General features: G+C 44.9%; 1 protein-coding gene across 4 annotated transcripts in view; it reads left to right on the forward strand.

Annotated features, from left to right (window-relative positions):
* Positions 1-8,236, forward strand: part of SPATS2 (spermatogenesis associated serine rich 2) — a 138,950-nt gene extending 130,714 nt beyond the window's left edge. For all 4 annotated transcript variants that reach the window (XM_036866742.1, XM_036866745.1, XM_036866744.1 and 1 more), the window contains 4 exons: positions 1,614-1,723; positions 4,438-4,540; positions 5,725-5,939; positions 7,001-8,236. In XM_036866742.1, coding sequence (XP_036722637.1) covers positions 1,614-1,723; positions 4,438-4,540; positions 5,725-5,939; positions 7,001-7,312 — 740 coding nt within the window. In that variant the 3' untranslated portion in view covers positions 7,313-8,236. The remainder of the gene's footprint in view (positions 1-1,613; positions 1,724-4,437; positions 4,541-5,724; positions 5,940-7,000) is intronic.
* Positions 8,237-15,868: the final 7,632 nt, after the last annotated feature.

Consider the following 15,868-nt stretch of genomic DNA (forward strand, 5'->3'; position numbering starts at 1 on the left):
ACGTAAATTTGGCTGGTTTCTCAGTAGGTTACAGGATTCTGTGTATAAGTTAGGAATTGAGTTTGACTGCATGCCACAGAATGGCCTAAAGAAATGTGAGTTTCTTTTTCTCTCATGAAATGAAAGGTCCAGAGGTAAGCAGTCCAGGGCTGTAGGGCATCTCCAACATGATATGAGGGACCCAGGCTTCTCTGTCCTTCTCCCCAGCCATCCTTACATTGTGCTTATGGTCAAAAGATACATCCTGCGGCTCCAGTCAGGGAAGGGCAAAATGTTACATGCAGGCTAAGAGTCCTTTAGAGAGCTTTCTAGTAAGCCTCGCCTCTGAATTCTGCTTAGATCTCAACGGCCAAACTATACCACATAATACAGTTATGTGTAGCAAAGCCAGGAAATGTAGCTTTTTTTACCTAAGCACACTGGTACCCAACAACATTAGACTTCTGATAGAGGAGAATGGGTATTCAGTCACTAACAGTCTTTGCTACAGTCCACCCCTCAGCTACCCTGCAGTCCTCTTCCAAAATGAGGACACACTCACCTCCTGCTTGATGGTAACACCTCCACAGTCTCCTCTAGTTCATGTATTCAGCTGAAAGTCCAGGACTTCTGGGTAGTTTCAGATCTTCCAACAGCTCTGGTTATGGTATATTGTGGTCTGGCATCCCATAAACTGAAAGAAACGTTATTACATAGATAGGCAGAGAAGACGATAATTATAGTAAAAATTCCCACTTGGACATGCAATGATCAAAGCTTACTGGACAGGAATAGTAGAGTCCCTGCCCCAGTGGTAGAGAAAGTTCCTTGGTTCATTTGGCAGCCCCTAGATCTGCTTCCTGAGAGGATTTCTTTTGCTCTTTGTCCTCCGTAGCCCCTGGCTCTCTGCTCTGAGAGAATTTTTATTGTCTGTCATTCTTCGTGGCCATACCTGAGTTACACATCTGGGAGCAAGCCAGAGAAGATGCTTCTTGAAAGGCTGTAAATAATCTAATGTCCATCATTAGGGAACTTGGTAAATAATTGTTGTATATCCACATAGTAGAATACTAGGTGGCTATTAAACAGAGTGAGGGGAATCCAATGTATTAATAAGGAATGAACTTCAAGACATAGTAAGTAAAAATAGCTAAGGTAAAGGAGGGACCATTGTGAGGGGAAAAAAGAGAGAGAGAGATTGTATATGCAGAGAGTATAATGGAAAGTATTCATAAGAAATTGTTACCAGTGGTTTCCTCTGGAAGTCAGAAGTAGGTGGGACAGTTTTAGTTTTCATTTTATACCCATTTATTCTAGATGTATTCTTTACCTTGTGCATATTTTTGTTTTAATTTACATGCGTCTTGATAAAATTTTTTCTTTAAGTGGGAAGAAGAGAAAGAGAAATGACAAGTGATGTATGAGTCTTTGTGATTCATAAAAAGCATTTACCATGTAAACTGCCTTCAGAGTCCCTCAAGAAGGTGGAAACTGGACCTTTGGTATTTTCACTTTCTGGATGGGTGGGCAGCTAAGCCTTTGGCTGTCCAAGTACATACTGCAAGGCCTATACTTCTAGTTCTTCTTTGTCCTATTTAGCAGACCATAAGAGTCATACTCCCTTTCCTCTACAGTGGAAATTTTGCTCAGCCGTCAGAAGAAAGCCGAACTTCTGAAGAAGATGACTGATGTGGCTGTTCGGATGTCAGAGGAGCAGCTGGTTGAGCTCAGAGCTGATATCAAGGTAGAACTTCCTTCTCCTTTCCGCCTTTCTTCTTACCCTCGGGGACTAAAGTAGCAAATCTCCATAATTCATGGCTGTATCTAATATATTTAACTCATGATCTCCTCTTCCCAAACCTGGCCCTTTTCCTGGCCCTTTCCCTTTCTCTGTAAATGGTACTGTCATCTATCCAGTGTCCAAGCTGGAAACCTTAGGGAATTTCTCCTTTTCCCACAGTTAAATCTATCAGCAGACCCTGTCCCTTTGACCTCCTGCGAAATCTCCGATCTGACCTTTTCTCTTTGTCTCCACCACCACCATCGTGATCAAGCTACAGTGATCTCTTGCTTGGACTTTGCGATAGCCTCTTAACTGATTCCACTCCTCCACTTTGCCACTGCCCCGGCCTTCCCACCCCTTCATATCTGTCCCTCGCATTACAGAACCTACTTCAAACTTCCCGTTGCTTTCAGGATAGGCTATAATCCTTAACGGCCTGTAGGGCTCTATATGGTCTGGCCCTGCTGCTGTGCTTTGCACAGTGTCCCCCTTGTCCCCTCTGCTCCAGCCATACTAGCTCTCCTTTCCACAGGCATACCCTGTTCCCTCCTGTGAGGGCTGCTGCACATGCTTTTCCATCTGTCCAGAACGTTCTTTTCCCTCCCCTTGCCACTCCCAGCACACACCTCACTGCTGACCTCATCCTTCCTGACTTTCCTGACGTGTCCCCCCTGTTTGTGCCTTCCTAGCACACTTATAATTGTATGTGCATTTGATTAATCTGTCTTTCCCACTCGATAGTGAACTTTACAGTGACAGGAACTGCTGTGTCTCCAGTGCCCTGGCACAGTGCCCTGGCGCATAGTAGGCGTTCAGTAGATAGTTAAATAGTTGGTTGGTCAATTCTGATTTTATAAGAGAAAAATGAGCAATCTGAGGTGTTGTGAACTGTTTATAAAGATTACTTGGATTCAACACTCAGATGTTTTAAATTCTTATATAAAGAACAGTGTTTCTGAGACTAGGATGGGAACCTGAGAGAGGCTGGGTTGTTCATGGGTAGTTGTGGACACTGACATTCTAATTAATTGTTTCTAAACCGTGAACTGTATGGCCTTCTCTACTCCTGTGCCCTAACTCTGCTCCTTCTGAACGTGTGAGATTTATTGCCATATTTAAGAGGAATACATGCTGGGGAGGCTATATAACAGCCTTTGTAAAAATAAAAGCATAGATGGAAGATCATCTGGGACCTTACAGGCATCCCTGTTACCATCCTGACCCAGTCTTTCACACAAACCTATGTCGTGTTATTATTCTCTCACTCCTTCCCCTTAGGCTATATTGGGGAGAAATAGTGAAACCAACAATGCAAGTTTTAAATTACCATTTTCTGATTAACTAAGACTGTATTGCTAAATTTTATAGAAAGTCTTCCTCGCATTGATGCCAGTCAGTCTCATTCAACTATCTGGGAGAAGCCAGAAACCCCTTTGGAATTAGATCAGAATTCTGGCTCTCACAGGCTTCATCTGTTCCCCTTCCCACGTGGTTGAAGAGCTGCTAGAAATATTTCTGCAGGCTGACTAAGGATCTGTTTCTCTCCACGTTTTCAGTGTACTGAAGTGGGTGCTGTGCAATTTAAATGTCTTATTTCCAGATCATTTTATTTCCGTCATTCCTGTTATGTCTTTGGCTCAGGAAACCCTAGAATGTGTTTCAGAATTAATCTCAGACTGATATTACATGTCTGAAGGCTTTGTTATAGAGATTCATGTGCTTTCCTAAGCCACAGTATACTCTGAAGCTTTAGGACTTCAAGTCCCAGAGGTAATTTTTATTTCTCCTCTCCCATTTATTGCTTCTAGGTGCATCCCGAGGATTCTGATGCACTTGATTCTACCCCTTGAAAATCCAAAGTGGAATTAGGCCACCCCCAGTTAGAGGACTGCTCTGAATTCAGTTCTTCTAAATTATATCTAGGCCTTTAACTTTTCTTTCTTACTCTCTTGTACATCTGAAAAAATGATTCCAGACTACCTTAGAAATTGTTTATTGAAACAGACCCCCAGAAGCACTTTATTCCTGACATGTTTCTAGCCCCACTATTTCTATAGTATAGTTAGTTTTTGACCCAAGGGGATGGTTACTTCTCAGCTCAGTCTGCTTAAAAGGATTAAATTACTTGCAGCATAAACTCTTCTCATTTGCAAAGCTGACTTTTCACATGAATGATTTTCCATCTCAAGAAATTGTTCCTATTACAAGGACTAACAAATCCTACTTTATGAAGCGGTGAAGTGGGTTTACTCAGGAAGTTTATATTAAAGAACACCAAATCATCTATTTAAATTAAGGAATCATTGTTGTAACTTATGAGCATTTCTGCTGCCTCTGCCTGTGTATAAAATGGAACAATGTGGAGAGTAGCTAACAGTGGAGAGAAAGGTGGTCCGCCATCATGAGTTCCTTCTTTCTCCAGAGTTTCTCTTGATTTACACCGAATGACCATTAGCATTTCATAAAGCTCCCAAATGGACTTATCTTTGGGCCCTTAAGGAAAATGACTGAATTTTGTCAGTCACCCAGCATTGGTAATATGATGGCCATGTAGTGAACTTTGAAGCACAAAAAGAAAACAATTGAAAGTAATTGTTTCATCTCTTTATAGCAAGCTATAAATCCCACATATATTGTTTGTCTCACCTGGAGGCTTTTCTTTGTCTTTTCTCCAGCACTTTGTTAGTGAACGTAAATATGATGAGGATCTGGGACGAGTGGCCCGATTCACCTGTGATGTAGAGACCCTAAAGAAGAACATAGATTCATTTGGACAAGGTGAGGTGCTGAGAGGTTCAGGGCGCCGGAGATGGTGATGAGAAGACCGCCCTCTACTAACTAGAAACTGAAGTGCTGATTGGCTTCTCCCCTGATTCTTCCTCAGTCCCTCTTGGGTTTTGGTTTGTTTGCTTGTTTTTATGAAAAGGAACTCTGAGATACTTAATAAGTCAGTGGACACAGATGCTTTGAGCTCTGAGGATAGGCATTTTCCAGCTCCCTAAATTTGCGGTCCTATTTTTTCATCATTTCCTGCTGAGCTGAGAGGTGTTTGGTATATAGTATAAAGAGCATGTAGCCCTGGAGTCAGACCAAGTTTGAATCCTTGCCTCTGCACTCTACATTGGGCCGCTCGTTTCACTCCTCGGTGGAGATAACAATACCTGCTTTGCCTAGCGCATAATAGGTGTGTGTGGAGGTGGGGCACGGAGGTGCCTCTGTGGTGAGAGCTTGTAGCGACACATCAGTCAAACCCAGACCCCGAGCTCGGCTCCTCCGTTCTTTCTGTCTCGGTGTAAAAGTGAAATAAATGTTGGACCTAGGGCAGTGATTGTGAGCTCAACATTAGCCCAGGCTTAAAGCCAAGAAAAAAAATCTAGGGGGTACTTTTAGACGTTGAATTCTGACCAAACTTGAATTGAAAATATCAGTATTTTTCAGCTAGATTGATATTTTGAATTCGGAGTTATTTTTGCAGAAGGAGCCTTGGGAAGATAGATATTTGTTGTAAAGACTAGTTCTGTTCATGTGTAACTCATCTTGCCTCATTCAAATTTTTTAAAAAGAATTTGGCTTTTTATTTAACTTTTTCTTTCTTTTTGAAGTCTGTACTTTAGAATGTTCCTTGCATAGGAAAGCGAACATATGGCCCATACTATTGTTCCTAGGCTTAGTCAGCTGCTGGAGCCAAAGCCAGGAGTTTAGGTGGTAGGAAACGCCAAGAAGTCATTAGTTGGTGGGGGGATGGGCCACTTACAAAGCGGTGGGGATTTGGCAGGAGTGGAGGAAAAGGGCAGAAGGGAGATTTTCCTTCCCGTTACCTATTTATAAGCTTATCTTTACAAATACTCAGATAGACAGTTCTTTATCCTAAATTGCTCATTGTGAGATGGAGAAATAGGGAAAAGGTTACCCATCATGCTCTTCTATCATCTGACCACATATTGCTCATATTTCTGTCTCAGTGTCCCATCCAAAGAACAGCTATTCAACCAGATCTCGATGTAGCTCGGTTACAGCTGTGTCTTTGAGGAGCCCGTGTGATGCCTCCGCTGCTTCCCCTTCCACCTGTGCCTCTGCTCCCAGCCTTACAAGTGCTAACAAGAAAAACTCGGCACCAGGGGAGACTCCTGCAGCCACAGCAAACTCCAGTGGCCGGCCCTACCAGCCTCATCGAGAGGTAACCTAGCTTCCACACTGAGCAAGTTACGAAGAAATGCTGCCAGGTTGTCACAGCTTAAACACTGACTGCTCAGTACATTACCTTCCTCTCTTTATGCCCATTCCACACCTATTTTGAATCCCTCCAGCCTCAGTTATTTCCAGAGAAAGCATTTGGTATGTATGTTCCAAATCACCAGCCAGTTTAGATTTCCTGTCGCCAAGACTGCTGACTTTCTGATGTTGGCAGTGATCCTAGCTTTGTAGGTAGTAGTATTGCCTGGTAATTGGTCACACTGGGAGTCATGTACCCATCTTGAGGTAGAAAAGCACCACAGTGGCAGGTTCACCAGAATGCCTCTGAAGCTGCAACTCCCTAGAAGCACAGTGTAGATTATATCAGGGAAAGAGAGAGAGAGAGCATGAACCTGGCAGGGCGGGAGTGAACACTAGAAAGTTGAAGCATAATCCACAGTTTCTTTTCCTTGGTTTGAAGGAGATACATAAGAGCAGTCCAAGGCAGTGCTGTCAGTAATTCTTCAGACTGGTATTACATTGGAATTGGAGGACAAAAATAAAATCCTACGCCATAAGCCTTCTGGGTTGTAATGTGAAAGGTGTGTTAAATGTCACAGCAGCGTGATTTAATCTGTGGTTCATGATATATAGCAGAGTAGATCATAGTGATGTTTATTTTATTATTCCAGATGTTCATTATCTTTACAAATGGCTTATGATCTACAAAATTCAGACACGTGATAAGATACCTGCCCAACTGAGGGCTTGTAACAACTTCAGAGGATGCTCTTTCTTCCTTTTCTGCCCAGCTAAAGAAAAGCTCTTCAGTGGAGAAGAACCTAGGGGTGAAAGGCAGGGGGTAAATAGTGAAAGATTTATTAATTCTGATTAGTGTCTGGATTGGATTGGCTGATCAAACTCTGTGAGTCTTAAGAGAGAACTGAGTCCCAAGCCTGGGATACCGCTCTTAGGCTTTCAGAATACTCCTAAATAAACTGAACTGGAACAAACGGGGTGCCCTGATGCCACAGTACTCTGAACATTGTCTTCTTTTATCCTTAGGTGTTGCCGGGGAACAGACGAGGAGGCCAAGGCTACAGGCCACAAGGCCCGAAGTCCAGTGACCCCACGAACCAAGGGCGACATGACAGTGGGGGTCGTTACAGAAACAGCTCATGGTATTCATCTGGTTCCAGGTACCAGAGTGCTCCATCCCAGGCGCCAGGAACCACTGGTGAACGGGGCCAGACGCACTCTGCAGGGACCGATGGGATTGGAGCCAGCATGGAGCCCAGCCCACCCAAGCCCTCATTCAAAAAGGGGCTCCCCCAGCGCAAACCCAGGACCTCTCAGCCTGAAGCCGTGAAATCTTGAGGGAAATTCCAGCTGGCCTGTCTCTTCGATCCCACACAATTCAACTTGGTAACTGGACTTTAGGAAACTTGTAGTTAGATTTAATAACAAAAAGAAGTTTGCGCATTCACTTTTGATGCCATTCTAAATATTTTGGTTTCTTCTCTCCTCGTTTCCGCTTTACCATTTTTTTTGGAAGGGAAGCTGTTTTTTCCCTTGACCTTTCCCAGTGATATGGATTGATTCTGACTGGTCATTTCCACCAGGAATCACCGGCACCTGTTGCCAGGTTTCCCAAGGGTAAGCAGTGTTCTTCCCAGTGCTCCAGGCCTTTCAGGGGCCTGAAGAGGCCCTCCTCAGCAACCCCTACTGTCCAGGCTTTCAGGAGGAGATGGATCAAGCAGCTGGTCTTGCTGCCTTTCCAGTCTAAGCAGAAGCCACACGTGCCAGTAAGGTCCCCTGTAAACAACAACATGACCAAGAGAGGCAATGAGGGGGGTGGGTACTGTCCTGGATTAGCCAGAGAAGGGGAAACTGAATTGGTGAAAAGGAAGGAACACTAGGAAGCATTTGAGAATCTGCCTGTGCTCCCAGAACGTGCCTGAGGTTGACACTCAGATCGGGGTTTCAGTCTCTTGCTTGGCACCGTAGCTTAACCTGCAGTTTCTTCCAAATGCCCAAGCCTTGTTTCCTATTACCTTAGACTGCAAACCAGTCTAGGGAAGTCTATGGGAAAGTAGCATTTAATGAAAGGAAAAAAAAGTATTTCTTTGTTTCAATGTTTGAAGATTTTTGTTGTTGTTCTCCCTCTTTCCTGATTCCTATTCTGACCCTGAACCAAATTTATAGCAATATAATTAGTGTTAATCTAAGGTGTTAACCATCAAAAAATTGCCTCTGTCAATCTTTAGAGTTGAATAAATAAAAACAACTGCATAAACGTTCCCACGTTTGTTTCACAGCAGGAAGTGACTTCATTTCATTATCTGTTTTTCTTTGGGCCTCATGGGGTAGAAGTCACTCAAACAGCTTGTTCGGGGCTTAAATGAGGGTGTCCAATTCCTAAGTCATTTGTCCACTGCTTACCTTCAGAACCAAATTAAATGTAAAAGCCAGGATGAGCAGATGCAGCGGTTCCTCTTGGGAAAAGGTCTGTAGGAGAGGGAATGGTGACTTTCCGGAGGAGAGCCTACCAGTCAGAAAACCCGCAGCTGCCAGCAGCTCACCCAGGCAGCCAAAGGTTCTGTCCACACCCCTGTCTTCCACTGCCTGTCCCTTCACAGGAGTAGTGGATGTCACAGTGTAATGGGGTTCCTGCGTGTAGCAGGTGGTGCTGGTGCCAGAACGCCACACCCACCCCAGCCTCTACGATTTAATAACAGCTGAGCTTTTTCTTCCCCAGCATTTGTTCTCCCAAGGCTGAAGCCCAGGCTATAAGTGGCAGTGGTGCAGAACTTAGCTGCCTCAGGGCTTCCCCTAGCTCTTTGGCTGAAGATGAGCTGCCGGGGTTCAGGTTGGTTGCACAGATTGAGAGAGAAAGAGAGAAAAAGAGTGTGTGTGTGTGTGTCTTTCAGTAAAGAAAACAATAGTCAAGGAGTCCTAGGAAGCCATTTTCTAAGGGGCTGGCCACCTCATTTGGGGGAATTTATCCAACATCACCATCAGCCTGCTGGTATCAGGAAAAAGCCCTGCTTTTCTGATTAATTGCTTACCTACACTTTATAGGAAATCCAGAGATTGAAGTGGCCTTGAAGGATTATGAGGTCTATGCCCGTATCCAGGCAAGACTGTATTTAACCACCTAAACAGATGGGAAGCCACATGTTTGTCAAAACTGCCTTGAAGTTGAAGTTGAAATCTCCTTATAGAAAAATATTTGAAGACTTTTTTCTATGACCACAAAAAGTTTGAAAATTATGAAGTTTTTTTTTTTTACACATTGTTTTTAATTACAAAAGTAGCATTTAAAATATCAAATAATACAGAAATGTAAAAGGAAAAAGTTACTTTTCCACTTTTCCATTCTGTTCCTCAGGGGTAATAACTGTTAATAATTTGGCATATATCCTTATAAACCTTTTCAAAGCATATATGTGCTTATACACATAGATATGTAGGCTTTTTTTAAAATAAATTTATTTTATTTTTGGCTGTGTTGGGTCTTCCTTGTGGTGCGCAGGCTTCTCACTGCGGAGGCTTCTCTTGTTGTGGAGCACGGCCTCTAGGTGTGTGGGCTTCAGTAGTTGTGGCACGTGGGCTCAGTAGTTGTGGCACGTGGCCTCAGTAGTTGTGGCTCGTGGGCTCTAGAGCGCAGGCTCAGTAGCTGTGGCGCACGGGCTTAGTTGCTCCGCGGCATGTAGGATCTTCCCAGACCGGGGCTTGAACCTGTGTCCCCTGCCTTGGCAGGCGGACTCCCAACCACTGCGCCACCAGGGAAGCCCGATATATAGGCTTTTAATTTTTTGTTTTGTTTTTTACAAAAAAGGGAGCATACTATATGCATTCTACAATCCTTTTTTTAGATATGTCTAAACCATAATTCATTTAGGATCTCACGTTGTAGGTATTCTCCTAAATTTGCCATTTGACTTTCTTCAGTGAAGAGAAGTGAGGTTTATCTGAAGTTTGAACTGTGCAGCTCATTCTTTGCTCCCCGCAGCATCTCTTCCTTCCAAGAGGAGGGAGGCTGTGTACCCTGGGCAGTTCCTGCTGTGCGTTCAGAGGCATCCTTCCTAACCATCATTTCTCCTTCCCTTTCCATTTCCTCTTAGAGATCAATGTCCTGTCCTTTCCCAGCCTAAGAGATAAGATTGAAACTTCAGGTTTACCTTTGTCAGTTATGTGCCACTTGAGAGAGAAAATTTAAATTAGCGTGGCCTCATTAGGAACATCAGATATTCCGTAGGCCCCTTATTTGAGGCAGTTTTTTAAATTCACTTTTTAAAAAAGTAATACAGGCTAATTTTTTTAAAGGTACAAAAGGATACATGATGTGAAAGTGAAAAATACTTCCCTACCTTGTCCCACTCCTTACAAGAAATCACTGATAAGTTTCTTGTTTATCTTTTCACAAATTTTCTAAATCCAAACATGCAAATATGTTTTTTCTTTCTTTTACATATATGGAAATCATACTATGCGTATTCCTAAGCAATTTGCTTTTTTTTAACTTGTCCTCACTTTTTATAACTAGTTTTTGTTTAGTTTTAAGAAAAATCAAAATATGTAAATGGTTTAAAAAAAAAACAATTCAAAAGGATATATGATGAAAAATAAGCCTCCATCCCACTCTGGACTATTTATTCCCTCCCCAGAGGCAACCACTGTTAAGTTTCTTATGTATCCCTCCAGAGATTTTCTGTATTTATATACATATATCAGAAGAATATATGCTGCTTAGACCTCTTTCCATGTCAGTATACATAAATGTACCTTGTTCTTTCTATGGCTGCATAGTATCCCATTGTATAAATTTATCATAATTAGTTTTATCAGTCCCTAATGATGATTTTCAGTTTTTTGCTATTATAAGTATTGATGAAATGAGCATATTTCATCAGTATAATACATACATCATTCATTACATGTGAGAGTGTATCTTTAGGATAAATTCCTAGGAGTGGAATTGTTGGATCATACAGTTATTGGTAAAGTACTCTTAAAAGATGCATGGATTCTCACCAACAGTGTTTGGGAGTGCTTTGTACAGTTGCTGAGCTGGAAGCTAAGGAGAGATAAAGATAACTAAAACACAGCCCTTTGTGGGGCTGATAAACTAGTTGGGGCAACTGACACATACAGATCAAAGAGTACAAGGTAATAGTATTGCATGAAAGAGCCTTGCTGTCTTCTGTGAGTAAAATGGAGAAGCACTGCTCGAAGGGCCTGTGCTTGAACTAGAACTATACCAGCGGTGATCAGGCATTTGCTCAGTGGTTTATAGACAAGGTGACCTTGTATTTCAGAATCCCAAACCAGGGTACAGTCTTGTGAGTATGAAGGTATGTGTGGGGAACAACAGGATAAACTACTTTAGGTTGGGAGTGGCCTAGAAAAGCCAGGACACATGGTTATCAATCTGTGAACCTCTTTGGAGAAGGTCAGTAGAGTAATGGCTTGTTGCCGTTGGAAATTCTGCCATTTGACCTAACAAAATGAGGGTTTGTCTTGCCTGATCTACAGGGTTCATCCCACCTTATCCCACCTGGAGAGGATTATATGCATACAGAAGCACACTTAAATGGAAGAAATGGCTATCCAAAATGGTACATGTTTGGAGGTCAGCAACTGATACAAGGAGCTGTTTTGTCACTCTTTTAACCAGTTCAGAGTACCAGACCGTAAAGCTGGTAGCCAGAACATCATATTGTAAAGTCAGCCCAGCTGGACTTCTGGTAGCTTTAGCCACCTGCGCACATTCTTTGCTTCAAACATTGAGGCACCTGCTGGGTGCCAGGCACTGTGCTGAGTTCTGAGGCAAAGATAAATGGTTCCAGCTCTTTCCTCAACCACTTTGCAGGTGAAGGAACTAGAGCTCTTAAACTCTCGGAAGCAGTGTCGGGTGGCTGGGCAGTGTGGTAGAGTAGAAAGACCCTGGACTTTTGAGACCGATACTTGGCTTTTAATTCTGGCTTCACAACTTGGTAGCTATGTGACCAACTAACCTTGGGCAAATAACGTAACATCTTTGAACCTCTTCTTGAACTGGGAAGTGGAGACTGGTAACTACTTCATGGAGTGGTAAGGTAGGTATCAAGCAGGCGCTGAGAACAGTACCCTGGTGTCCAAGCTAACCTGTGACTAGTTAAACGTTCACTCACCATAACTCCTTTACTTTTCTGTCTCTCGTGCCTTGTCAAAAAGTGCATGAAAGACCTCCCTGATCTCCAGCCTTACAGACCTAATTAACCAAAAAAATAAATAAATAAAACCAAAAATAACCAAAAAAATAAAATCAGAAATTAACCAAAAATGAAAAAATAATATTTCAGTCACCCTATTCCTTCTGTAGCTTTTCTCCCCTGAGTGCATATCCCCCCATCGTGGTGAGCTCTGTGCCCCCTTGTCCTGACAACTGTCAGGAAGCCACCCCCCACCCTCCCACCCCCGTTTCTGAGCTCTTTGGGTGGCACAGGCCAGATGCTGATGGCACCAACATGGGCAAACAGGGAGCAAGGCTGTGGCAGAGTCCGAGGAGAGCCAGGGAACGTCATTTCCATACAGGCGCTGAGGGAGTTTTGTTACTAGTCTGTGACTCCCTACCAAGGGGAACCGCTATCTGAAGATTTTTCTGGGTGAGGAAACTCACCCACCATCACCACCACCAGCAAAACTGTTCTCCAGCCCACCCGCCCCTTCACAGCCGTCAAAACAGCAGGAACAAATACCACCCACTCTGATTCCCCAGGGAAAAGTCAGGTCTCCTTTTTATGTCTCTCTTCAACTTAACCCAGTTAGGCTTTCTCTGGAACTAGATTTCAGACAAACCCATTTTCTGGTGCTGCTAGAACACGCAGGTTGAGAGACTGAGAAGATTTCTCAGACTCACCCCCTTGCTGACTGCAGGCAGGACTGATGATAAACTGCCCTTCCGGCAGGCGGGGCCAGCAGTCGACTGCAGTGTGTCCCCATGGCCTGAAGTCCGGTGGCTGTTCACAGTGGGCACTCATCAAAATGACCATACCGTCCCCTTTTAATAGGCTGTTTACCGAAGGATAGGACAAGGCACCCCAGCATTGTGGCACGGTAGCAAACTGCTGTCAACCTAGTTAACTCCCGGTTCAGATCTCTTTCCTCCACGTAACTAGCCATGCGATATACAACAGCTTATCCAGGATTCCCTTTTAGAAAGTTTATTGTGGTTTCCTCACACTAGCTAGGGTCCTCCACTAAAAGAAAAGGGATGGCTTAGAATGAGACAGCTGAGGGGCGGCCAAGTACTGGAGGCCTCAGAGTATTCCAAGATGTCGTGTTTGTTTTGGTGGGAATGGGGAACTTCAGCGAGGCTTCATGCTGAGCTCATTTCTGTGGTCCCAGCACCCAGGGGCAGGACAAGTGCTCACGGGGACTTTCAATAACAACCACAACCACTTACTAAGCTCATCTCACTCTCTCCACAATCCTCTGAGAAAGGATCATTTCACAAATGAAGAAACTAATGCTCTTCGAGATTAGCGCCCGTCCCCCATCCCTGCCCAAGGTCACTCAGTGGCAGAGCTAGAATTGAAACCTAGACTAGTTTGACTTTAAAGCCTAAGATTTCCCCACCACACCACACAGCCTGAGAAGGAGAGACAGACCTGGGGACCTCCGGAAATGAGGGTGGAGAGAGTAGGAAGAGGAGAGGAGAGGGGAGGGGCCCTGAACTCTGTTCCTCGACAGCCACCTGTTCTCAGCGGCTGCACACAGCAACTGACTCCGCCTGCTGCACTTGGCAGGGGGGCTTTTTCCATCTTTTGTGTCTTGAGCGGTTTTTTCCTCGCTTTGCTCTTCCCTCCTCTCTCTCCTTGTTCCTTTTGTAGATAACACTCCCACAGGCCTCCCACGGCAGCTCCAAAACGCAGCCTCCTGAGTTCCTCCTTGTTGACAGTGGCTCTGAGCTATCTCTGAACAGGGCTCCTCCTCAACCTTCCCTTCCCTGTGACTCCCCACTGAGGCCAGTGAGTCAAGAACTGGGGAAAGGGGCAAGGAAGAGGAGATTGTAGTGAGGAGCCCAGTGGTCCCTAACCTCCCCCCACACACCCTGCCGTGCCCTGTTGTCTTCTCAACTCCTCCCGACCCCCACCTTACTGTCTCCTAAATGTGGGCCCCTGCCCCGTGCGTGCGTGCGTGTGTGTGTGTGTGTGTATGCGTGTGTGTGCACGCATGGGGTGTGGTTGCGGGGGTTCTGTGGGTGGAAGGAGGAGGCAAGGAATTCACTATAAGCCAGGTCTGGCAGGAAGACCTGAGGGACTAGGTAAAGTGAAATAGTGAAGTGGGTTGAGATCTAGACACTCATCTAGACGGAAAAGGCACCTTAAATCAGGCCAGGCCAAAGCAAAGGGACAGTGGCTGCATCTCTACCCCATACACACTTTCACACAAATTCTTTGAAGGGCAATGGGGGAAGGGGTTTAAAGCCCAAAACATTGCTGTTTCATTCTGTGATAAGAAGAGTGATCATAGCATTCAATAAACGTTAGTATATTTTCTTCTCCCGGAAATGGGGACCAGGGCACAAAAACAGTGACACAGGCATTGTGCCTGGAGCTTCTGGAGGAGACAGTGCATCTTAACCTCTCTGCCTCAATGTTTTCACCTGTAAATTGGCAATTATAACAGTGACTACCTCACAGTTATGGTAAAGATTAACCGGATAATCCAAGGAAAGCACTTAGCACAGTGCTTTGGCACCAAGTCGATCTCAGCTATGGTAATTCTTTGGGGCACCCCACGTATTCTGTCTACCGCCTGCTCACCCTGACCCAAAACATCTGGTTTGGCTTGATGTTCAAAACCAGCACAGGCGGATGAGCTTGAAGACAAAGTCTGAACACTTGGGCTTCCACGGGAGGATCATCTGGATCTGATGCACAACCCCAGATGACCAGTCCTTGTGAGCGCCACACAGCTAGCCTGGGGTTGTTCCTGAGTCCTCACAGTGGGAGACAGCTATGCTGGAGTGAGGTAGACTCTGGACCTGGGGTTGGGAGTGTGTCAGGGTTGGAACCTTAGCCATTTACCACCTTGGTTACCTTGAGCAAGTCTCTCCTTTATCTCTGCCTCTGTTTACTCATTTGTGAGATGGAGAGTAAGTAGCATCTACTCTGAATATTTCACGGGGCTCCTATAAGATTCAAAATCAGAGAATAATGTTTACATGCTGCAAATGTCACACACTGTTCTAGATCCTTTAATCTTTTAATCCTAACAACCCTCTGATGTAGTTATTGTCCCCGTTTCACAGAGAAGAAAATTGAGTCACGCAAGGAAAATCACAACAGCAAGTGGCAGAACTATATTCGAACCTGGGTAAGTAGCCTGGTTCTCAAGTTGGGTGCTTTCCACCATAGCCTCATCCTTTCTCTCAAAGTGAGCCGATTCCTAAACTGCACCCGCCCCTCAGCAGTGTGCTTGAACATCGCCTGGAGGGGCAAAGAGGAGCCTTGGGGGAGGGATTACGGTGCAGCCCTGGACCCATGTGAGAGGGTGGGAGGTCGGGGTCGGAAGCAAGATCTGCAGCCTCCTTAGGGTCGTGCTTCCTGGGAGCGGGATTCCAGGATTCAGAGGACTGGGGGAGGGGGACGCTTCCTCTTCTTCCTGCCCAAGCACCAGCTCATTTTAATACAGGTGCCTGGGGCTTTGGCCCTTGTCACAGATGAGGGGTGGGTGGAGCGGGGGACACTCCTTCCTTTCCGATGCTGCTGACTACGGTTGTGTCTCCTAGAGGGGTGGGGGCGCTGAGCCTTCCGCATCACTCGTTCGGGAACAAATTGCTGTTTTGGCCACGGCGGTTCCTCTGGGCGCGGGCGGTAGCCGCGCTCGCTGGCAAATCGTGGGAGGGAGGAGGAGCGGCGCTGGCAGCGCGAGGCTGGTGGG

The sequence above is a fragment of the Balaenoptera musculus genome, chromosome 10 (genome assembly GCF_009873245.2).
Source record: "Balaenoptera musculus isolate JJ_BM4_2016_0621 chromosome 10, mBalMus1.pri.v3, whole genome shotgun sequence".
Lineage (NCBI taxonomy): Eukaryota > Metazoa > Chordata > Mammalia > Artiodactyla > Balaenopteridae > Balaenoptera > Balaenoptera musculus.